This window comes from Phascolarctos cinereus, unplaced genomic scaffold (assembly GCF_003287225.1).
Source record: "Phascolarctos cinereus isolate Bilbo 61053 unplaced genomic scaffold, phaCin_HiC Scaffold_726;HRSCAF=1367, whole genome shotgun sequence".
Classification (NCBI taxonomy): Eukaryota; Metazoa; Chordata; class Mammalia; order Diprotodontia; family Phascolarctidae; genus Phascolarctos; species Phascolarctos cinereus.
In genome coordinates this window covers 357,375,718-357,399,422 of record NW_027556098.1, presented here as the reverse complement: position 1 = coordinate 357,399,422, position 23,705 = coordinate 357,375,718, and the positions used below count along the sequence as shown (strand labels likewise).

Here is a 23,705-nt window from a genome sequence, read left to right as displayed (position 1 = left end):
ATTAATTTACAGATGGTAAGGCATGGACCACCGCTTCCTAAACTTGACATGGATATCCCAAGGCTCCAGTGAGTACCTATACAACATAGTCTGTGACTGGAATATAATATTCCCATAAGAGCAGGGAGAGAAGGTACACTTTGGGCATATCACCCATTCTGAAACCAAGCTGTCTATATGACCAGGAAAGATTTTCCTGAGGATCTGTTTCTCTCTTCACTTAGAATCAGATTTCTATGACTGATGTCAAAGAGCCAAGATCTGTTGGGCACCCTAAAGACAGAGCACTGAACTGGAATCAAGAGCATTTTATTATTTCTGAACTTCTCTTTTCTTTCTTTTTTTTTTTTTTGCTAGGCAATGGGATTAAGTGACCTGCCCAGAGTCACACAGCTAGGAAGTATTATGTGTCTGATGCCAGATTTGAACTCAGGTCCTTTTGACTCCAGGGCCGGTGCTCTATCCACTGCGCCACCTTGCTGCTGAACTTCTCCTGAATGCTAAAATTCAGGAAGAGTCATTTATTTTTGCTGTGCTCATTTCTCCATCTTCAAGCATATCTAGTAAAGAGATACCAAAACCTTTTAACTTCAACATTTGTTCAGCAAGTACTACAAGCAAACCTCACATAAGTAAAAATCTAATAAAAGTTTAATGAACTGAAATCAAGAAGAGTAAGATAAGGTACCGGACTTCAAGGAGTTGATGATCTAAGGTGAGTGGCAAATAATATACATGTGAATGAACATGTATAAGGAAAATACAAAGAAATTTTAGGTTAATTTCAAAGTAGAGGACGTTTGAGGATCTCTTTTGGGAGAAAGGATCAAGGAAAGGAATCAGGGAAGTTTATGGATAAGTGGCATTTCAGGGTATGTGTGTGTGTGGGGAGGGACAATGGGGGTGAATAGGAGGTTGGAGGGTGGAGGAAATCACGGGATATATTCAGGAAATGACTAGCTGCCGACACTTGATACAGTATCGCGTACCAAGGAAGTACAAATGAAAAATATGAACTTTTTGTAAGACCATAGACTCTCCACAGGTGGGGTTTGAGGCTACTTGTATGTAATTTCCACATACAGAATTGATAAAGCATTGCAAATTCCTCATTTTATCTGATAGATACCCAAGTTTTATTTTCAACAGATAAAAACTTGAATATCTTTATCATATAAATAGCTGACATTTATACAATACTTAAGGTTTACGAGCATTTTACTTAATTTTCTCTTTTGATCAGAACTACCACTTTGTGAAGTTGATTTGTAAGCATCTTTATTCCCATTTTACAATTGATGACACTAAAACCTAGAGGGGTTAGGTGTCTTGTTCAAGGTCATACAGTTAAAGAAATGTCAGAAAAGGGATTCTAACTTGAGTCTTTCTCGTAACTTCAACTCTAGCAAACATTCTACTATGTCACATTGCCTTTGTATCATCAATATGGTTAGAAGGATCATTTGTTTAAGATAATGCTTGGCCATCTGGGGAGCTGAAGAGACTGGAGGGGTATACAATGGTCAACTTCAAGTATACGAAGGGCTGTCACATGAAAGAGCAACAGCTGGGAGTTTTAGAGATCCAGATTTAGCTATTAAAGGTAGTACTTCCTAAAAATCAGAACTGTCAAAAAGTGGAATGAGTTTTCTTGGGAGGCAGAGAGGAAGCTTTCCCCTCTCAGCTGAAGTTTTCAAGTAAAGACTGGAGGACCAATTCAGAGGGATCTTCTAGATAGACAACTAAAGAATGTATGAAGTACTTACTACATGTCAGGAACTGTGTTAGGCACAGGGGATATAAACACAAGCAAGATAGACCATGGCTTTAAAGAGTTAACATTCTAACGGAGAGACAACACATAAAGGAGAGCTTCTGGGGTGGGGTGGGTGTGTGGTACCATGGTGTGGAAATGCCCAAGAAGTGCTGTGGATTCCTGGAGCTGGACCAAATCAGGCTAAAGCTAGACTACCAGAGCACAGGGTGACTATGGGGTAGAAGGTTAAGATTCCAGTGGGGAAAAAGAGGATCCTGATCACTGTTCAAAGATGGTATTCTTGTTGAGGTAAAGTCTGGATGAGAAGATTTCTAAGGTAACTTCTAACTCAGAATCTATGACCTTTGTAGTCTCACACATGCTGAAAAATACAGAGTTGTCACATAGCTCTGTATGAAAACAATAAATTTCACCCTCTACCTAGTACCTTAATTTGACGGTCTTGTGATCTCATCAATGTGGACACACTGCAACAATGCACCTTGCAGCCTAGACACCCATGCTTGCCCATCCTATGCAATACTTGTTCACATCCTCCTGTAATTCTACCAAACGGGCTCCCCTAACATGCCACAGGGAAAGAGAGGTGTTTCTAGTTTCTCTGACATTACATATAACATCAGCACAGCACTTTAAGGTTTGCAAATTATCTGAATCTCACAACACCTCCATGTGTCGTACGCTACTAAGTTCATTTTACAGATGAGGAAACTGAGGCTCAGAGAGGTCAAGGGACTTCCTCAGGATCACACAGCTAATAGCACTGTGAAGTAGGCTTTGAACCTAGGTCCCCCAGTCCACAATCCAGCACACTATTTACTATACCACGCTGCCCTTTATGAAGTATGTAAGCTGCTCTTTGATGATCCTTCCCTTTTACTATAGAACTGGCCTCATCTTTCCCCCTGAGAATACAGTTATATGAAGATATCCTTTATGCTGATTCTCCTGCACAACTCATCTGTAATGTGCTGCAGCCTTTTCACACCCACCATATACCTCTCTGTTGCCCTTTAAGTGATTCTCAACTTCAATTCTTCAGAGACTGTGATTTGCTATGACTCAATGTCATACTCTCTCTCTATTTTTTTTTTTGGGGGGGGGAGGTTAAGTGACTTGCCAGGGTCACACAGTAAGTGTCAAGTGTTTGGTCTGAGGTTGGATTTGAACTCAGGTCCTCTTGACTTCAGGGCCAGTGCTCTATCCACTGTACCACCTAGCTGCCCTAATGTCATACAATATTACTAAAAGAATAAAAGTGTTAAAAAGATGGGACTTTGTTTCAGGGAGAAGCCTAGAGTCATGAAAAACCCCCTGCAATTTTGCAAAGGCAATCCAGTCCATTTTCCTCTTGTTCAATTCTGGGCCTAATTCACTGTCCAATCGCTAACTGCCCAAGGGACTCAAAAAGGACAAGTTTTGTGAGCTGTTCCTTCTGCATCCAAGTGAATATGAGAGTTAAGATGAGAGACATTCTTCATCCACTTGGCTGTTCCTGTGTGGAGAGCTGAGCCAACCCTTTTCAAGTGATCAAAAGAACTCATTTGGAAATCTCTGCAATGTCAGGGGTTTTGATGAAATCTTCAAAATATCATCTGCAAGTAGAAGCATCTGGAACACTTCGTCATCTACACAGAATTCTACTTTCATCTGGAGCCTGTGTTGGACATCCTCCATGACACCAGCAAATGTGTATCTGTCTCAGGTAGATATTTCCCTGTTTTATGCCTTCATGAATGATCAGTGGGTCAGGAAAAAAAAGTCCTTCACAGAATCTGGTATGATTCTAATTCATGAATGGGGGATCCCTTGTTAGAGGAAAGACTTAAGGCAGAGCTCTGCTCTACTGAATCAAATGCTTTTTTATACCCAATAAATGTTCTGCAGCTTTCAGGGAACTGTGTGAATGTAAAAGATAGGGCCTGCTTCAGAATACTGTCTATGGTAGCCTGCCTGTTCCCTTCTTATACTTGTAACATGTAAGCTATTCCTAAAACATTTTGTCTAAGTGGGAAAATAGCTATATGGGACAGAAGATAAGGCTATTCTCTTGGTTGCCTTTTCTTTGCTAGTGTTAAAATGAGGTTTTTTTTTCATGTTTGTGGCATTACTGTCTTTCAGATACCTTGAGAATCAACCTCTCAAAGACTCCTCTGGTAAACTTGTTTTAGTCTAGTTGCTCTTCCCAGCTCTGTCTTCTTCAATGCCATTTTTACTTCTTCTTCCAACACATCTGGGACTGTGATGTGAAAATGTGGTGGCTCCACTGTCATCAATGCTGAAAAAGAGTTTGTTGTAAAAATCTTTAGGGCTCTTTTGTTTATTCTTCTCATCTGTTTGTTGTTCTCCCAATTTAATCTTCAAAAGCCACTGGGATGATTTTCCTTGGGTCTCTTTTCCAACCTTTCTTTATACTTGGTTTTCCCTCTCCACTGCTTCCTGTTGCTTTATGAAGAAATACTAATTGTAATCTTTTGATTTTTCCATAAGACTTTTTAAAATTAGATTTTTAAACTCTGAACATAAACACCAAAATGGAGTCTTTTCTCACACAGCCATAACACAAACTGTAACTCCATTTCATATCATGTTTTTAAAAAAAATTCTACATATTTTCGAAACTGTCCTCCTTGTCTGAGCTTCTTCCTGAAATGCTTTCCATTCTATCTTGTGCATTTTAAAAACATTACAGTAGTCCCCCCCCATCCCTTTTTTGAGCAATGCTACTACTCCCTCTACCCTCCAAAAAACCTAGAGAAAGGCAACCCCCCCCCCCAAAAAAAAATCTCTGTAAACATTTAAGCATAGTCAAGCAAAGTTAATCTATACCCTGGTCTTACCCAAAAATGTGTATCTCTCTAGACCTTGTGTCTCTCACCTCTCTATCATGAGGTCTCTGTCATGATTCTTCATAGATCCTCTGGAAACATGCATGGCAAATCAATGCCTAGATCAGAGCTTTTACATCTTTCAAAGCTTTTCTTAATAGGGTTGTTGTTCTTGTAGAAACCGCTTTGCTTCTAATCACTGCACTGTCAATTCATACTACCTAGGAGTCTCTGAAATTTTCTTAAAAATAATTTTATGGCATATTAATATTCCATTTTATTAATATATCACAATTTCTTCAGCCATTCCTCAAACAGCTAAGAGGCAAACTAAAGCACCTCCTTTTGATTCTAGTTCTCTGCCCCTCTCCCTTTCAGAATCAGGAAAATTGTTTTGCTTGTGACTGTTCTCCCTTTTAAATACTCCCCCAGAGCCATTTATTTCCCTGTTGAGTTTGATGTATTTCTACATCCAACTGTGTAGTACATGTATGTTCAACCTTCTTTTGCCTGTTTGAGATAAGAAATTCTTTTGGTGCTTGCTGCCTCTATCCTTTCCTCCATATTTTTATACTCTTCTTAGATATTCTAATTATGAAAAATGGCCAGTTCAATCCTCCTCTTCTTCCTTTCAATACTAGTGTACTCCTTCTTTTACTCTCCCTTCTCTTCCTCTTCTTAAAACTCCCAGAACAAAACCAACCCACGTCCTGGTCTTCTGCTCTTGTTTAGCATCCTCAATACACTCTGAAGAATTAAGGTTCTGAAGGAACATTTGCTTCTCTTCCCCTATTTGCATGTTGGCCATATATCGTTATACAGCTACTCAAATAAATTTACATTTCCAGGTTTCTCCTGACTTGTACTTATATTTCAAAGGTCTTACTCAATTCGGGGCTTTTCATCAGAAATTCTTTAGTCTTCTGTACCATTAAAGGTCCATTTCCCAGCAGGATCATATTCAGCATCGCAGGGCAAGTTATCATTTGGCTGTGAGTCTATATCTTTTGCCTTTTCGACTACTGTATTCCAAGTTCTACTCTGGCGTATAGTACCAGATGGTAATTCTTGTGTGACCTTGACTACAATTCCTTGTTACTTCAAGTCCTTTATGGATGCATTTGGGAACTCTGGATTTTTGGCACTTCTGGAATTTTTTATTTGGGGATTCCTTTCAGGATGTGATTGGGAAATCCTTTCTATCTGGTTCTAATAGATCTAGACAGTTTTCATTTATTATTTCCTGAAACACACAGTCCAAGTTTTAGAAAAAGTTGTTTTTCAGAGTCCATTGATTCTTAAATGACCTCTCCTTAGTCTGCTGTTTTTGATATAATACATCTTACATTTTCTTCTATTTTTTAAATCTTTTGATTTTTTTTAATGCTCCTTGCTGTCTCAAGTCACTAATTTCTATTTGGTTTATTCTAGTTTTCAAGAATTCCCTTTCTTGGGTAAGGTTTACCACTTTCTTCTAAGCTTATTCTGTTTCCAATTCTTTCCTTAAAAAGGTTTTATTTTTATCTCCTGCCCTATTTCTTCATGGAGAATTCATATAGTCTTTTTGGAAAAATTCACATTTTTTCTTTGAATCTCTGTAGTTTTTAACACAATTAGATCTGCAATAATTTTTTTCCCCCCTGAGGCAACTGGGGCTGCAATAAATTTTTAAACTGGATGGTGTTTTCTTTGATTTACTCACCCCTGCAGCTTTAGTTCCTGAAATTGAGATTCGTGCCAGGGCCAAGCTCTGTCCCCTGCTGAAGCTGTTTGCTTCTGCCATAGATCTCTGAAGCTCTCTGCTCTTGCTGCCAAGGGGTACAGAACCTTGTAGGCTACACATGTCTCATATCTGGTCAAGCTAGGAAGTACTGGTGCTGGCTTTGCTGTGAGTCAGGGGAAAAGGTACCTTACCTCTTGCTTGTAGGCTGCTCCCTGACTTCTTGTGCAGTTCTAGGCTCAAATATATCACTTAGTGCAGTTTCTCATTGGACTGCTTGAATATTATTCAGTCTTGAGTGTGAATTTCAGGGTTTTGATAGAGAAGGTATGAGGGAACTGGTTAGTATATCAACTGGAAGTTACTTCTCCATAAGATTTTTTCCCCCCATAAGATTTTGAAGATGAATTTTCATATACACACACATACACACACATTTTTGGTGAGGCAATCTGGGTTAAGTGACTTGCCCAGGGTCACACAGCTAGTAAGTGTCAAGTGTATAAGGCCACATTTGAACTCAGGTCCTCCTGACTCCAAGGCCAGAGCTCTATCCACTGTGCCACCTAGCTGCCCCCAAGATGAATTTATATTACAAATTGTAATTGCCCTTGATTGTCATATCTCTTGGCTGGCATCAAGATGAAGGCTTGCTGATTCAATTTTTTCAGCTCTTCTTTTTCCTTTTACGCCAACTGATTTAACACCAGTTAAGCCTCTTTAGGGAACTGTTGTCAATATTTATATTCCTTTCTCTATTTGGAGGCTGGAACAAATTCCTTAAAGTGGTCAGAATAGAATTATATTACATATTATGTTTTTCTCATTTTTATTCTTTTCTCTAGTTGTGTATAAATTTGACCTTTGTACTTGCAGTTGAGATAGGATCGGAGCAAACCTATGTAGCATGCATGGAGCTGGACTTCCAAGGTCTCATGGGATTTGCAGTCAGAAGTGACTGGCAGCAAAAAGAGTTCTTTGTAACTGCATCCTTCTTGGAGATGACTTGCCACAAGGAGGGTGATCTGAAAGCATTCAACAGCATTCCAGAAGATACAGACTTCAAAAGACGTACTTGGGAAGTATAGAGCCGAGGTTAAGGTAAAAACTGTTCAGCTGTGCCACAATGTATTTAATGTTTTGATGTTTTAAATAACAATCTCCTAGGAGAGTATGATAGGGACTATGGATTATTTACTGTATTTAAGTCAATGTGCATTTATGAGTTTTTTGTATTTTAAAAATATTTTTTGTGGAGAGTAAAAATAGTTGTCCTAAACCTTACCTAGCATGCACACTCAATACCATTCTTTTGGGAAAGAGATGCCAGGCTTTTATTAATCTAAGTTTTAAGTAATTCCTTTCCTCATCCTTCCACCATCGCTGTGGGGTAAGGGAACATATGAAGTGCTAGAGACAAGAAAAAGTCTAAGCTAAAGGCCAGGCTCCCTCAGGAATGAGTCCAGTCCCCACTTGAGTCCATAACTAGGAGGCCAGAGGATTTATAGTTATACATTCACAAAATAAGTGGTCTGAGAACACACAGAAAGCTGCTTGAGAAAGCGATCTACATTAGAGAGTTCCACCTCTCTTCTCTCTTCTAAACCCTCTGAAATCTGGCTTCTGACCTCGTTATTCAACTGAAACTACCCTCATCAAAACTACCAATGATGTTTTAAATACCTTTTCTCACCTTTTATCTTTCATGACCTCTCTACAACCTTTGAGACCATCAATCACTCATTCCTCCAAGTAATTCTCTTTTCTCTAGGTTTCCCTGATACAATTCTTTCCTGGATCTACTACCTGTCTGACCACTATTGCTACATCTTCATCAATGTCACATTAATGGGTGTTCCAAAGATCTGTCTCGGGCCCTCTTTTCTTCTCCTTCTACCAGAAGTTCTTAACCAGAGGACAGTGAACTTAAAAAAAAATTCTTTAATGAAGGAACATTAGGGTTAGAGTTAGTTCCTGGTACAGAGTAGGCACTTGGTAACAACAGTATTTCAGAACAATTGGTTTCCTTTGTAATCCTATGTATTTTATTTTATGCATTTAAAAACAATACTCTGAGAAGTGGTCCATAGGTTTCAGACTGCCAAAGGAGTTCATGATAAAAGGTGAAAAATTAATGCTCTATGCTGTCTTACTTGGTGATCTCAATCAGTTCCAATGGGTTCAGTTGTTATCTCTATGTAGATAATTCCTAGATCTACACATCTAGTTCTAGTCTCTCTCTTGACCCCCCTTCAACAATCGCCTTTCAGACACCCAGAACCGGATGGTCCATAAGCACCTCACACTCAACTTGTCCAAAACACAACTCATTATCTTTTACCGCAAACCATTTTCTCTGCTCAGCTTTTCTGTTACTTTTGAGAATACCATCACCCTCCCATAATCAACCAGACTTGCAACTTGGTGTCGTCTTTGACTCTTCATTTTCTCTCAATCTGTTGTCAAATTTTGTTATTTCTAACTACAAGGCATCTCTCCTTTACATTTCCTTCTCTTCACTCACACAGCTACTTCCTTAGTTCAGGCAGTAATCACCTCCAACTCGGGATATTGCAATGGCTTTCTAATTGGTTGCCCCCTCTTATTCACTCAGTTGTCAAGGATTTTCCTCAAATACAGGCTTGAGTATGTCACCCCTCTGCTTAATAAGTTCCAGTGACTTTACCAATCCTGGAGGTAACAGAAAATCCTGTTTGGCATTTTAAACCCTTTGCAATTTAGCCCTTTGCTACTTTTCCAATCTTCTTAGACTTTCCTCTTCTCTACACTCAATGATCCAGTTATACTGGCTTACTTGTTTCTCCATCCCCCATATTCGTGCCTTGGTACTGGCTGTCCCCCCCCAAGTCTCTGGAATGCTCTCTCCCCTCAACTCCACCTCTTAACTTCTCTCACTTTCCTTCAGGACTGAGCTCAAATCCTAATTTCAGGAGGCTTTTCCCAGTCTCCCTTACTGCTTGTGTGTTCCTCTGAGATTATCTTCCATACTGCATGTGTATATTACATGTCCATAGCTTTCTTCTCCATTAGATTCTGAGCTTTGAGGGCAACAACTATCTTTTTGCTTTTCTTTGTTATTCTAGTGAGCAGCACAAGGCCTAGCAAATATTAAGCACTTAATAAATGCTTACTGGTTTGATAAACTAAAATTATTTTCCTAGTGTTATTTTAAAAAACACCTCATCCTGAGTTCTGCAGTAAAATGACCGAATGTCATACGGAATGGCATTTTTGTTGCATTTGGATGCACAACAAAATTAACTCAGCCAACTCCTTTGCTTTCCTCTTCAAGGAGAGCCTGTGAGCCATCACTCCATTTATCTGCCTACTGGCTTTGCTTATACTAAGAATGTCAAGACAGAAACAATTTAGTTCCTTCAGTAGAACACTTCTTATTTATCACTGGAGAGGGATCTTATATTTTTAGTACCAAAAGGTAACTTAATGTTACAGTATATCCACTGCCCATTTCTGCCACTGTCACTCTGGAGGTAGAAGGACTAAGGGCCATTTTGTGCTTTCCTTTGTTTCACGGCTGTCATGGCCAAAAGAATACTACACCAAGGGCCAGCCTATGGGTGATGAGCTCCATAGTTAGCCAAGCCCATCCTCAGAAAAAGGTCTGCTGCTGGCATCACTCTGTCAGAACTGCTGAACCTATCAACGTTTGCATTCTACTGGTACAGCTTTTAAGAAACCACTATCACCCTTTGTCACCATCATGAGGCACTTTACTTCATATGCAGCCAACGATCACCCCATCCTGATCTACTGAAAGTCAGAACCTGAAACATCAGATACTATCCCAAGGCCCCCTCTTGTTGCTTCAGATGGCATCTAGTATGGGCGTCACAGAAGCGTAGTGTGGTGCCCTGAGAGCAGTTTGAAAAAGCAGCTTTCACCTGTCATGCATGGAAATATGGAACTAATAAAATTGTGGAATACTGACTTCTGGGCAGGTTTTCACACTGCTGAAATCTTTTAAACAAATGCTACCACCTTCAATTTGTAAAGCATTTTTGACTTTCCAATTCTAATACAGGCAGGGAAGGCATCATAGATGTGAGAAACTAAGGTCCTAAGAGGTTCAACAAGCTGGTTAAACCAACATTGCAATTACTGGCAAAACTGACTCACCTGTTGACTAGCTTGATCCTCTACGCATTCTACTACACCGTTTATCCTCATGTTTGACTACTTTTAGGTTCAACAATTTGTGTTAAAAAAATTCAAGTTTTAAACATTAGGTACCAAGTTGAATTTACAGTTTGAGGACTTGGTTCAAATTGCAGCTTTTCTATTTACTACATCACTTATTACGTCTGCAACTTATCATTTGTTAAATGACCTCTCAGATTTCTTCCAACTCAAAGTCTATAATCTAAGATTCAAAATGAGTCTTACCTTTGATGGGGTACAAGGACATTGTTAATTCCACCAAGCTTTGCATTTATCTTTAGGCAGAGATTAGAGAGAGTTTGGGGTGAAGTCTTTACTACATTTTTCACCTGAACACACTGAGTGGCCATTCCTAAGAGGGTATCACCAACACGTTTCACTTCAGCTAAAAGGAAACAAATAAAATAAGTTAGGTGGTTCTCCTAACTCAACAGTTATTTATTACGCATCTACTATGTGTAGACTCCTGTGTCAGATGATGGGAGATACAAAGACTAAATAGGATACGGTTCCTGTTTTCATCAGATTTACAATACAATAAAGATACATGGATACCCCTGACCCCCAATACATATACCACCACTACTAATAACTTTAAAAGCTGCCAAAATATTGAGGTCTGAGAGAGGAAAAATCATCCTTTTTTGGGTGGGGAAATCAAAGAAGGCTCCATGAAGAGGTACCATTTGAGCTGGGTCCCTAAAGGATGTGTTCCTCCTTGGAACCTCCACATGAGCAAGTATCTAAGCCAGCCATACTCACTTCTAACCTGGATCAGCCCCTGACGCCCTAGAGTTTTCCACTGCTATCCCAGTGGCCTCCTCCCACCTCTGACATCTCACTCCCCACCCCCTTTCCGGCTCCTCCTACTTACTGTTTTTCCTCTTTATGATCCTCGAGGACAGGGACTGTCTTTCTCATGTATTCCCAGTGCTCAGCACAATGCTTGCCACACAATAAGCAGTAAGAACTTAATAAATGCTTTATCTTATACAGTGAGTAGAATTTCAAAAGGCAGAGAAAGGAACAGGGCATAAGGAGCCCACAGTCATAGAATACAAAATCTGTCTAGTGTACAGCTTATAACCCAGTATGACTCAAGGGTAGAAGGGAGTAATACGAGAACTTTGGAAAAGTGTCACAGAATTCCAGATTGCAAAGAGTCTTGAATGGCAGGCTAAAAAATCTAAGGAGCTTTATTCAGCGGGCAGCAGAATGCCAATGAAGCATCTTGAGCAAAACAGTAATACCATAGTTATGTACATGAGGAAAAAACCTATAGCATCACTGGAGTGAGGGAGGACAGTTAAGAGGGAGTGGCAATAATCCTAATAGGAGGATGTTAATGTTGATAATTGCCAATAACATTGTAAAGATCATTCAAGCCATAGAGAAAAACCAGATAAAACCTCATCTGTTTTCACTATGTTCCAGGTTTTACCATGTAAGCAACAGACTGTATATATCCCCACTATATAATTTTTTTAAAAAATCATGTGACCACTTAACACAGAGATGAAACACAGTAAACAAGAACTATACCATATACCGGTGTCTTCCCAGGTAAGATCACCACTATCAACTGCAGGCCCACATAAGTCATCTTCAGATGTTTAAACATGGGCTCCACACTATCTGCTCCCTGTGCATACTTGCAAAAACATGGCTGACCCTGAATGGGCATCCCGGCATCCTTAGAAATCTTACGCAACTGATCTGTGAAACTCCTGGTGAAACAGAACCATTGGCACAGTGTTTGTTACTTCATGGTCACTTTGGTGCTCTCTAGCAATTGTCATCATCTCTAGCTTTTCTCAGAACAGCCGATTCTGTGCTAAAATGTAGCATAACTAGTGGTCAGAATTGGATTGGGAGCTGCAGCAGTGGGTGGAGTATGATGTTATCAAAGACGCTGTCAAATCATTAGTCTTACTTTTAACTATCAGAACAACAAGTGTAGACTAAAATGTCAACTCAAAGATGACTTGGTATAACTCAAAAGGAGTTAAGTCAATTTGTGCTTAAGTGAACTGTAACAGAAACATATTATTATCAAAGGATATGGTAGGATTAAATGAAAACCTGGCTCAGCAATTCACTTCCCCCAAAATTAGAAATATTAAAAAGCAATTAGGACTTGAAACAAATAAAATTTATTTGCAATTTAAATATTGGATATAAGAATCCTAGTGCAGAAGGAAACGTACCATTACTTCAACCCATGTATGAAGCTTTCAGAATCAATTCTTCTGTGTATTTGCCAATAATTTTAAACATTCCTTTCCCTTCATATCAGCTCCCTTTCCTTACCTTGACTTTTCCACACTTCTTACTAACTTCCTCTATTAATCTGTAAAAAGTGATGCAGACTGAAACCAACAATTCTAGTCAGTGTTCCTTCAGAAGCTAACAGAACTAGTAGCAATTAGCAAAACCATAACGGTTAAGATTAATATATTTTTCATCTCAGTTGAACAGATAAAAATACATCCAGGGAGCTGAATAGTGGAATCCCCACAAAGCCTTAATATATGGCACCAACTATGCCATTTCAATATGGTCCCCTCTGTCTTGTCTTACAAGTGAGTCAAAGATGAGTTCCTGCTTCGAGAGCAAGGAAGCTGAAACTTAACAGAATCCCCAGGTGTAAAACTGGCCCTGGCACAAGCCTCCCCTCCCTCCTTTCAGAGTGGTGGGGACACTCCCAGAATTAAGGTTACAAGTGCCAGTGTACACACACGACCCCAAAATGAACAAAGATACTAAATGTAGCATTTTATATCTGAAAGACATAGGACCTAGCTACAAATATAAAAAATACTCACTTTAACAGATCTTCCCTGCATTGTTTCTGAGGAGCAAAACAAGCAACAGCCCATACTTTAATCTCAATGCCAGCATAAAACTGTTTTCCTCGCATATCCCATACACCTTGGTTTGGTGTAGCTACTGTTTTATTCTTTTTCAGGGGGCAGAGGAGGAAGAAAAAAAGGGGGAAGAGAACAGATTACAATTCAAGAGCATGTTAATAATAAACAAAATTGTAAGCTCACATCAGCATGGTGAGGGAGAAGGAGCCAAATGTTGGGTTGAAAGAGTTGTAATAATGCAATGTGGCTCTGCCATCAACCAGCTCTGTGAATTGGGCAAATCCCTTCACTTCTATCTCCTCAATCTCCTCCACTGTTTGTGAATAGGCTGGATAAGAGATTCATGGAGGCTCTCTTCATGATTCTACAATGCGATCTAGAGTGCTGGGCACTGCTAATTGGCATAATCTTCTCTCCAAGATTGTCAGTGATGACCTAGTTAGTCCATAATCATTTTTCAGCTGTTTCCTTTGTATCAAGTACAGTTAAGTGGTGATACAAAGAAAGGCAAAAACATGGTCTTTCCCTTAAAGGACTCGTCTCTTCCTAATGGAAAGATGTCAAGCAAAAAAATGTAAATGCAAGATATATATATATATATACTGTAAATGGAAGGGAATCTCAGAGAGAAGTCATTACTAGTCTAGGGAGTGGTAAGGAATTCTTGCAGAAGATGGGATGTGGGCTAAGTTTCAGAAGCCAGGAGATAAGGGGAGGTGGAAGAGCAATCCAGGCACAGAGGCTAGCCAGTGAAAAGGCATTAGGCAGGTAAACTGAGTGTTGTGTGAGGAACAGAAAGAAGGCCAGTGTTGCTGGACTGTTGAGTATGTGGAGGAGAATAAGGTATAATAAGACTGGAAAGGCAGAAGGGGCCAAGTTATGAAGAGCTTTAAAAGCCAGGGGATTTTATATTTGATCTTGGGTGTAACACAGAGCCACTGGAATTTATTGAACACAGCAGGTGACATGGTCAGGCCTACACTTCAGCATGATCATTTTGACAGCTGAATGAAGGATGGATTGGAGTGGGGAAAGACAATCAAGAAGACGACTGCAATAATCTAGGCATGAGGTGATGAGGGCCAGCACCAGGGATGTGGTGGTGTCAGAGGAGACAAGGGGATGTATGGTAAAGAGGAGGTTGAAACAAGGTTTGGCACTATGTGGGGTGTGGGAGAGGAGTTGAAGATGCTATTGAAGTTGTGGGCCTGAGTGGCTGAGAGGAAACTGGTGCCCTGGACAGTAATAAGGCAGTTCCAAAGAGGAGAAGATTTTAGGGAAAAGATAATGAGTTCTGCTTTGGATGTAGAGTTTAAGATGTGTATGATACAATGTGTTCAGGAGAGAAACTAGGACTGTATACACAGATCTGAAAATCATCAGCACAGCGATGATAAATGAACTCATGGGAGCTGATGAAATCACCAAGCAAGACAGTGTAAAGTGAAAAGAGGCACCTAGGACAAATCTCTCATGCTGCCTTAGCCTCCTTTATGACTTGGTCCCTGGCCTGCCATTTACTTTTTTCATCTCTGCTTCTTGCAGAGGGGACCATCAGCTCAGTTTCTTAATTTAGGTGAGAATTTGATTTCATCAACAAGGCAAATAAAAGGGGGGAAAACCCACAATCATTATCACTAACCCCTTGACAGGAGGGAATATTGCCACAAATTTAAGGGTATAAGGGTGAGAACCAGGCTGGATATGTGGGAAACTTAATAGTTCTTAACGCTAGAGAGAAACAAGATGAAAAATATTGCTGTCAAAGTAACACGTGACAAAAAATTTTGCATGACTGATTCAGGACAGGTACTTAATGGAAAAACAAACAAAAAACAAACAAAAAAAACTTACCCGGCCTCCATATTGTAGCATTGGTGCCGGCAACACTCTACCTGTTAATTCTGTCATTTCATTGTGAACAACAATACCAAATTCCTTTAAGTATGGATCAGGTCCACCCACCATGCTGTTACTTTTCACCTAAAAAACAGAAAAAACTGTCATCATGATTGAATAATCAATGGGGCAAATTGACAAAATGCAACAACTCAGTATCTGGTATACAGGGAGGCAACCACTTCTTTAAGTAGAACAAAGATGCTGTGAATTCTCTCTACATTTTTGTAGTACAGAAACACCATTTTAATTTGTTCGATATTTACTAAGCGCCCACACTACATGAAAGGCACTGTGTTACATACGAATGGACAGAAAAATGTGCAAGATAGGATCCTTGTCAAGAAGCCCAGATTTGGAATTTTTTTTCTACTAAAAAAAAAACAAAACCAAAAGCCAGTGAAATTAGGACAAGGCTTTCTTTTAGATACAAGAACAAAAAACTAATCATATCCCATTAGGAAAATTTTCTGTTAGCCTCTCTTTCTTTCAATGCATAGCTAGGACTGCATAAAAAACGTATCCTACGCACTAGTCTGCTGATTTCCTCCTGTCTGTCGGGAGCCGATCTTGCGGTTGCCTTGATCATGGTGGATGTCTGATTGTCAGTTAATTTCTTGATACACCGCTGTCCTGCCACAATATTACAGACCTGCCATTAGGATAAGACAAACAAGGACTAAGTTAATGGCTTCTGCCAAGCCTGATTTTATGAGAAAGATTTCAGAAAAATGGAAAAAATAGCTAGTGTCAGTGCTACATAGCTAAAAAGAAATCTGCTTCAAACTATCACACATAATTTTACTTTTTAGGTTAAAGGACAGCTTTATAAGTAAATAATTTAAGTATCTGATAGAATAGTAGAAGCGCATTTATTCAAGCTTACCTCAAGAGGAAGATAAGTGTGCTTTTGTTCTTGCCCCACTTGGAGACAGGGAAGATGGGGATATTTCAGCTGCAGGCTATATTTCTGTTTAAAATACTGGGCTACTGTACATTCCATGGCCTGACCATTTTCCAGCTGTAGAGGAAAACTGTAGGATAATGTTATTTAAAAAATTTTCATCAATTTTTACTTTTCTCCAATTAAGCATAAAATCCTAACCTCTAAGACATTTTCTATATGGTTTATATCTTTATTATTTATTTTTCAATATGCTTTTACATATACATGTTGATTTCCCCAATAGAATACATGCTCCTTGAGAGTAAGGATCGCTCCATTTTTTTTTTTTTTAACATTTTTGTCTCTGGTGTCCAGGATCGTGCCTGGCACTTGAAAAATGCTAGCCAACTGATTGGTTCCATAGTGAGTACAAGTAAATTTTTCTTTAAACAGAATCCCTTAGTTCCTTTCAGTATTTAAATCAGTTTTTATCAAGGATTCAGTTTACATATGAAGAGCTAGCTTTCTACTTTTGTTGGAGCTGAACAAATTCTTCAAAGGAGCTGAATAATCAACAAATTCACATACCAAGAAAGGGTAACTCAACAAGACTAAAATTTTAACAAACAGGCTTTTTTTTGGGCCTTCTTTAAAAACAGCCCTTCATACTTTACATTGAATAGTATGGTACAAACTTGTGAACTGGTATGAAATATAGGCATATTTTCCCTAATTTCATTAATTAATTCCACAAAAAGGACACCTCTTTATGTGCAACAGGGTTAGTAGAGAAGTGGTTAATGGAAAAATATTATAAACTATACAAATACCCAACTCAAGGAGAGTTAACGCTGGGAATATCACCAATCACTTGATATGGTATTTTAAGACATCAGAAGTAAACTTATTTACAAAAAGTTTTAATGTCACAGTGCCACAATTTGGTCAGGGCAATGTTACATGAAATATTCTTGTGGAATACCTCACATAGCTAATAAAATATATTAGGCTCCAATATGTTTCCTAATAAACATATTAGAAAAATGACAAATTAGTGTATTTCCTTATAAATATAGAAGGTCAATAGTCATTCCCCAATGTCTAAGAGGTGAAAGTATACGAACAAACAATTCTAAAAAGAATTTCAAATGATTAAAAACCACAAAACTATTGCTCTATGTGACTAACAATATGAAATATACAACTCTGAGGTTTCACTTCACACAAATTGGCAAAGATGTAAAACAATGGTGTCAAACTTATCTCTAGAACCAAATTAAAATGTAATTGGGAAATGTTTAACAAAATGAATAAAAATACAACACAAATAATGTTAATTTCTAGTTTTTTAAGTTAATTCAGGACCAGTAGGAATCCTCTTCTATTTGAATTCGACACCACTGATGCAAAAGATTGGAATGGTCAGTGTTGGAGGAGTTGTGGAAAAGTATGCACAGTAGTAATCTACTGGTGATTTAGTAATCTAGATTACTACTGGGGTAGTAATGAATCAGTCCAAGCATCTAGAAAATAAATTATGATACTAAAATGTATATACTTTCTGACCCAGAGATCTCATTGCTAGGTATGCACTCCAAGGTCAGAGGTAAAAAGAAAGGTGCTAAAAAGCCCAAAATATTTATAGCAGCAATTTTACCAAAGAATAAGAAACAAAACAGATGCCCATCAATTGGACAATAGCTAAATAAATGATGGTGCATGAATATAATGAAATGTTACTGTGTTGCGAGAAATGAATATGAAGACCACAGAGAAACTTACATGAACTGATCAAAGTGAGGGAAGCAGAATCAGGAAAACATATACAATGACTACTTCAATAAAAATGGAAAGAACAACTTGAAACTGAATATAGTTCAGGGGTAATTATAATGACTAAGCTTGGTTCCAAAGAAAAGATATAAGAATACACCTTTGAGCAATAGTATGACTACAGCAATAAGCAACAACTGACGAGGGAAGAAACAACATAAAAACTACAAAAAACACCACTGTTTGGACACGTTCATCACGGAGTAAAAGAACCTACACACCTCCATAGTAATTTAGGGTATACAGGTAGTAGAGTGCAATGCATAAATGGCTGATCTTGGAGTCGGGAAGACTTGGGTTCATTCTCTCTCCTTGTGTCTCTTTCTCTCTCTCTCTCTCTCTCTCTCTCACACACACACACACACACACACACACACACACACACAAAAGTGGATCATGGGTAATTCTTGGACCTTTCATTGACCCTAGGCAACTCTCTGACCCTGTAAATTACAGAGTGGTTGCCAATCTGTATTGGTAGGGGTATCTAGTATGGAATCCATACCAGGATTCACTGAAACTGATGAAATTATAAGCCTACATCAAAATAATAATAATAATATCATGAAGTTCATAATCATGACCCTGAGTAATCAAATTATGTACTCTTTTTAAGAAGTCAAGAAAGCAACATATTCTGTAAATATTTCCACAATGTTTCAAATTTTAAATACTACTGCTGAAAGAGAGTTTCCCAATTGTTTGGAAAAAACATTTTATGTGGAAATTATTTTTCAATGATATCAGATAAACAAGGCATTTAGTAGTACTACCCAGGCAAAGTACCCAACAATTCAATGTTAAATATCCTTTCAGATATGATCAGCATACGTTTGATGGCTGGCGGGTCGTCTAGTTACGTTACAAACTCGGTATTTTCGTTTCATCTGTCCGCAGTGGGTAACCTCAACTTTAAGACCTAATATAGAAGAAATGCCAATACAAAGGTATTAGATTACATTCACAGTGATAAAAATAGAGTAAAAAAAAAATAGGGTACAAAACATACTTGTAAATGGATAAACTGGAGAGGAGATAATAGGACTAATTTTTATCTTCCATCCTCTAGGAAACTAGCCTCAGTTACAGATGATTCCTTTATTTCCCCCCAAAAATAAAATTCCAAATGGAAAAAAAAAGCTGGTTATTTAATTAGGATAAATGCTTGTAAGCAGTCACGCAGCTGGACATAAAACGTTTTAAACACAAATACCTACCTCTGATTTCTTTGGTAAACTTGACACGCTGGGAGTCTGTAAGAGGTTTTGTTTGTTCATTGATGTTCTGAATGTCTAAAACCTCACACATGAACTCAATAATAGGCTGGGCACGGTAGAAAGCAGTAGCGGATACTAATAAACAGAATAACAGGACACTTAGTTTTGGAAACGGGTAGGTTTAAAACAGTGAAGTGGGGGCATAATTCTAGCATACCGTCAATATTCAGCATCATATTCCACATGGCAGGTCTCACAGACTGATGGAAGCCAAACCAAACCTCCCTGCCCCCTCCCAGAGGGTGGTAGTAACCTTCAGGAGGGGAGAAGAATGAACGGCCCACAGGAGTATACCTGAAGAAACAAGAGTTGGCATGTTTCACAGGTAAGAAGTTGTCTTATTCCACTCTTGCCTTTCCAAGAGTTTACTGAATCAGAGTATGAAAGAGGAACCATGTAGAAACCATCCTGGAAGCCCTAAAATAACCTACTCCACAGACCTGAACTTTATGGAATATGTCCAACAGGGACACTCACCTCATAGAAGGCAGATGCCTTGTGATCACATCAAGTGCCTGTACAGAATCTTCAGGAACTTCATTCAAATGCCCAGCCAATGCTTCTAAAAGTAGCTGAAGACTTACTACAGATACCCACTGAATTGACACTTTAAAGGTCTGGTCTTTGCCCTCACCTGGAAGAGTCACTTCCATATCGACCTTGGTGGGGAAAAAAGAACACATACATTAATAAAAAGGTAAGTGCTATATAAAGCCAAGGTTGTTATTATGAAGCTTATCAAACTAAGTCTCTTTTCATCAAACATCAATTTCACAGCTTCCTGTAAATTATACTTCCCTGCCACAATTTTCTCCATCATTTTCCATTATTTTTTAAGTGGATGGAATGATAAGCAATACCAGAGTATCCAAAAAAGTTTTATATATAGATATAGCAGTCTAAATTTCATTTGTTGCTACTGGTTTGATTCCAGTAATTCAAGTAAAAATTAAAGGTAATAATAATAGCTAACATTTCTATGTCACTTACTATGTGCCAGGAACTGTGGTAAAGTACTTTACAAATACTGTCTCGTTTGATCCTCTCAATAACCCTGGGAGGTAGGTGCTATTATTATCCCTATTTTACAGATGAGAGAATTGAGGCAAACAGCAGTTAAGCAACTTGCCCAGAGTCACCCACCTAGTTAAGGGTCTAAGGCTGGATTTGAACTCAGGTCCTTCATGACTCCAGGCTTGGTGCTCTATCCACTGTGCCTCAGAGAAGGGATGTTACTAGGGCTAAGTTTACTTAATATAGCTCTAGTACAGAAAAAGCGTTAACTTAAAGAAACAGCCCTCTATGTAAGTGGAAGAGTTGCACTTATCAGCAATACTGAACTACGGTGCATGTCACATGTATGTTCAGTAAGAAGTAAAGTAAATACAGGTCAGTAGGATTCGGCAATCCATAAATGTGAAATGGAGAGCTTTGCTCTGCTGAAGCTATTGGAGGACTCAAGAAAAACAATCCCCGACATTGATCAAAATCTTATAGGCCAGAAGAACCAAATTTCCACTACAATCCAAGTCTGAAGAACTACGGCTGCATGTGGTTATATAAACTCTATCGGTTCAAAGAGTTGATTACAGCAGTTAGAATATAATGTAAACAAAGCTAAGGTCCTAGGTTTGACCTCTACGAAGCCTATTCAGCTTTACGCACAATATACCTGCTAGTTACACAGGCTGAAGGCTCTTTACTTAATCCCAGTTAGCTGTCTTGAATATAATCTGCTGGTCACACAGGGCTGGGGAAGGAAATTTGATGGATTAATATGAACTAAGCATACCTCCTACTCCTGATGGGTCAGTAGCATGATCACAGAAAAGTAATAATAGCTAGCATTTATATAGCACCTACTATGTGTAAGACACTGTGCTAAATATTTCTCAAATATTAAATCATTTGATCCTCACAACAATTATTATCTCCATCTTATAGCTGAGGAAATTGAAGCAAACAGAGGTTCATGAACTTGCCCAAGGTCACACAGCTAGTAAATGTCTGAGACTGGATCTGAACTCTACATCTTCTTGACTCCAGGTCCAGTGCTCTATCCACTGAGCCACCTAACAGTCTCCATATAGTCATCACCTCACATTATAGAGCTTTGCAAATATTAAGTGCTTAATAGATGCTTTTTAAATTCATTCATTAGTGATTTAGGGCCATGATGACTTGTTTCCACCTATTAGCAACACTTACCCTATCCCTTCCAATAGGCAGTGGGTGTGCTGTATACATGTTTCTTTTGCCATCATAGCCAGGCTGTCGATCACCAAATATCTGCATTTTGAAGTGTCTCACCATTGTATCTACCACCTCCCTTAAACAACAAAGGAAATTTAGCTTTGAAAAATGGTCAATAGTCAAGAAAGCACCAACACATTTTTAACTATCTAATTTTAAGTCAAAACTAGGCATGATAGACTTCAGGGCATAACACAGCCAAGTCACTTAAAAATAATTTTTCTAAAGCAAGTTATTATGACTTAAGCGAAACAACTGAAAGCTTACAACATAAACTGGGGGAGGAGAAAATCTGGCATAGGATTTTACATCTCTTCCCAAATTCAGGTTTTGAAAAATCTAAACCACAAACAAGCAGCTTAGCAGTAGTACTTTCACTTCCTAGAAATAAACTTAAAGAATTAATTTGGGATTTAAGTTCAAATTTACTTAAAACTCACTGGTGATGAATAGCTCCAAGTGCGTAAAACAATGGAGCAGGGGGTGGGACCGCAAAGACTTGGAAAACAGGAGTAGAGTAAGAAGAGCAGTACGGGAACAGAAGAAGCAATAAATGCAAGATCATTTCCCAAAGCAATAACTTACTTCTCTTGGATATTAAATGACAATACTGTTACTCTTTGTACTGTTTGGCTTTATTCTACAATGCTCACATGTAAAGTAGAGAAGGAAACATACTGGAATTTCCAAAATTTCTCATTTCCAAAATGTACTAATGTGGTGTATCACACAACAAAACAATGCATGATTTGCATACACACAAGATAACACACTGTGCCCTGGCACTGGAACAAACACAGCTGCTAACATTCTGGAGTATGAAACTCCAGTGGTGCCCAAGTCTGTGACAGTGTGAAACACAGGAGTCAGTGAAAAGTCACGTACTGTACACATATGGCATGTGAGCCTTACCAACATACATGATTCCCCAAGTACTGGGATGTTTCTTAGCCACCAAATTATTCCACAAATGGCTAAAGCAATGTGTCATGGATGATTTAGTTATAGTGTCATGAAATATTAGAGGAGGAAAGTCAACTGGAAATAATCAAGTCTTTTTCCACCCTGCCTATTTTATAAAGGTAAAAACTGAGGCCTAGTTGGCATAAAGCCTCAGACTTTCCAAATAAATCATAAAACCAAAATAATTCATTTAAGATAGTTCACATGAAAATGTGCTTAGGATTTAGAGCCAGAAATGACTTAGATATAATCTAGCCCAACCACCTCATTTTACAGATATGGAAACAGAAGCCCTGAGAGGTCAAGTGATTACCCACAGTCAGATAAATGGTACATAGTAGAACTGTAATTCAAACCCAGGTCCTGACTCCCAACACAGCATTCTTTCCTCTATGCCTCATGGAGATATGTATCCTTTGTACTTTCCACCCCCTTAAGAAATGCAGAACTTTCTTTCACAATTTCTGAAATAGCAGCTGAAGACTATGGGCAAAGCAACGGTCTTCATGGTTTTAAAAAAGATATCTACCTGCAAGAAAGACAACTGATATGCTTGAGTGGCATTATACTATTTTTCCTTTACACATTTCAATGATCTAAGAATGTGACCTTAGTCCTACATTCCCATTTTTACAGGAAAGTAGAAATAAGTTAGAGGTTATGGAAATCTCATACTAATCCAACTACCAAGAGTGCTTTACAGAACGAGACAAATTAATAATGAAATCCATCTGGACAAACACAGGGTCAAGAATCTCAAGGGAAATAATGAAAAAATGTGAGAAGGAATAGGGCCTTAAGTACACCAGGTCTCAAACTACATGACAAAGCAGTAAAGATCAAACAATCTGGTACTGAAGAAATAGAGAGGTTGAGCAATGGAATGGAATAGGTATGCAACATACAGAAGCAAATAAATCTAGCTGCCTAGTGTTTTATCTGACCCAAAACTAGAAAATTAGACAGCAGTCTAGCAGAAATTAGGTTTAGATCAACACTTGACATTAAATGCCAGGGAAACCTCCAAATAAACATATTAGGAGTAAGAAAAAAATTACTTTTCAGATATATAGATAGAAGAGGTTATGACCAAATAAGGGATAGAGAGGCACACAGAAAATAAATTTTCATTACATAAAATTAAAAAGTTTTTGTACAATACCCACCCCTCCCAAACAATGTAGCTAAGATTAGAAGGG

At 38.5% G+C, this 23,705-nt stretch overlaps 1 protein-coding gene across 2 annotated transcripts in view; it reads right to left on the bottom strand.

Moving 5' to 3' along the window:
• Positions 1 to 23,705, bottom strand: part of LOC110206367 (argonaute RISC component 4) — a 44,710-nt gene that overhangs the window by 12,320 nt on the left and 8,685 nt on the right. Inside the window, exons 3-13 of one of the 2 annotated variants that reach the window (XM_020983689.2) lie at positions 21,499 to 21,619; positions 19,768 to 19,949; positions 19,448 to 19,584; positions 19,231 to 19,365; positions 18,845 to 18,932; positions 16,181 to 16,328; positions 15,827 to 15,946; positions 15,250 to 15,378; positions 13,351 to 13,484; positions 12,068 to 12,252; positions 10,751 to 10,910 (exon numbers count right to left, since the gene is read on the bottom strand). In XM_020983689.2, coding sequence (XP_020839348.1) covers positions 10,751 to 10,910; positions 12,068 to 12,252; positions 13,351 to 13,484; positions 15,250 to 15,378; positions 15,827 to 15,946; positions 16,181 to 16,328; positions 18,845 to 18,932; positions 19,231 to 19,365; positions 19,448 to 19,584; positions 19,768 to 19,949; positions 21,499 to 21,619 — 1,539 coding nt within the window. The remainder of the gene's footprint in view (positions 1 to 10,750; positions 10,911 to 12,067; positions 12,253 to 13,350; positions 13,485 to 15,249; positions 15,379 to 15,826; positions 15,947 to 16,180; positions 16,329 to 18,844; positions 18,933 to 19,230; positions 19,366 to 19,447; positions 19,585 to 19,767; positions 19,950 to 21,498; positions 21,620 to 23,705) is intronic. The other variant, XM_020983690.2, reaches the window with a different exon arrangement.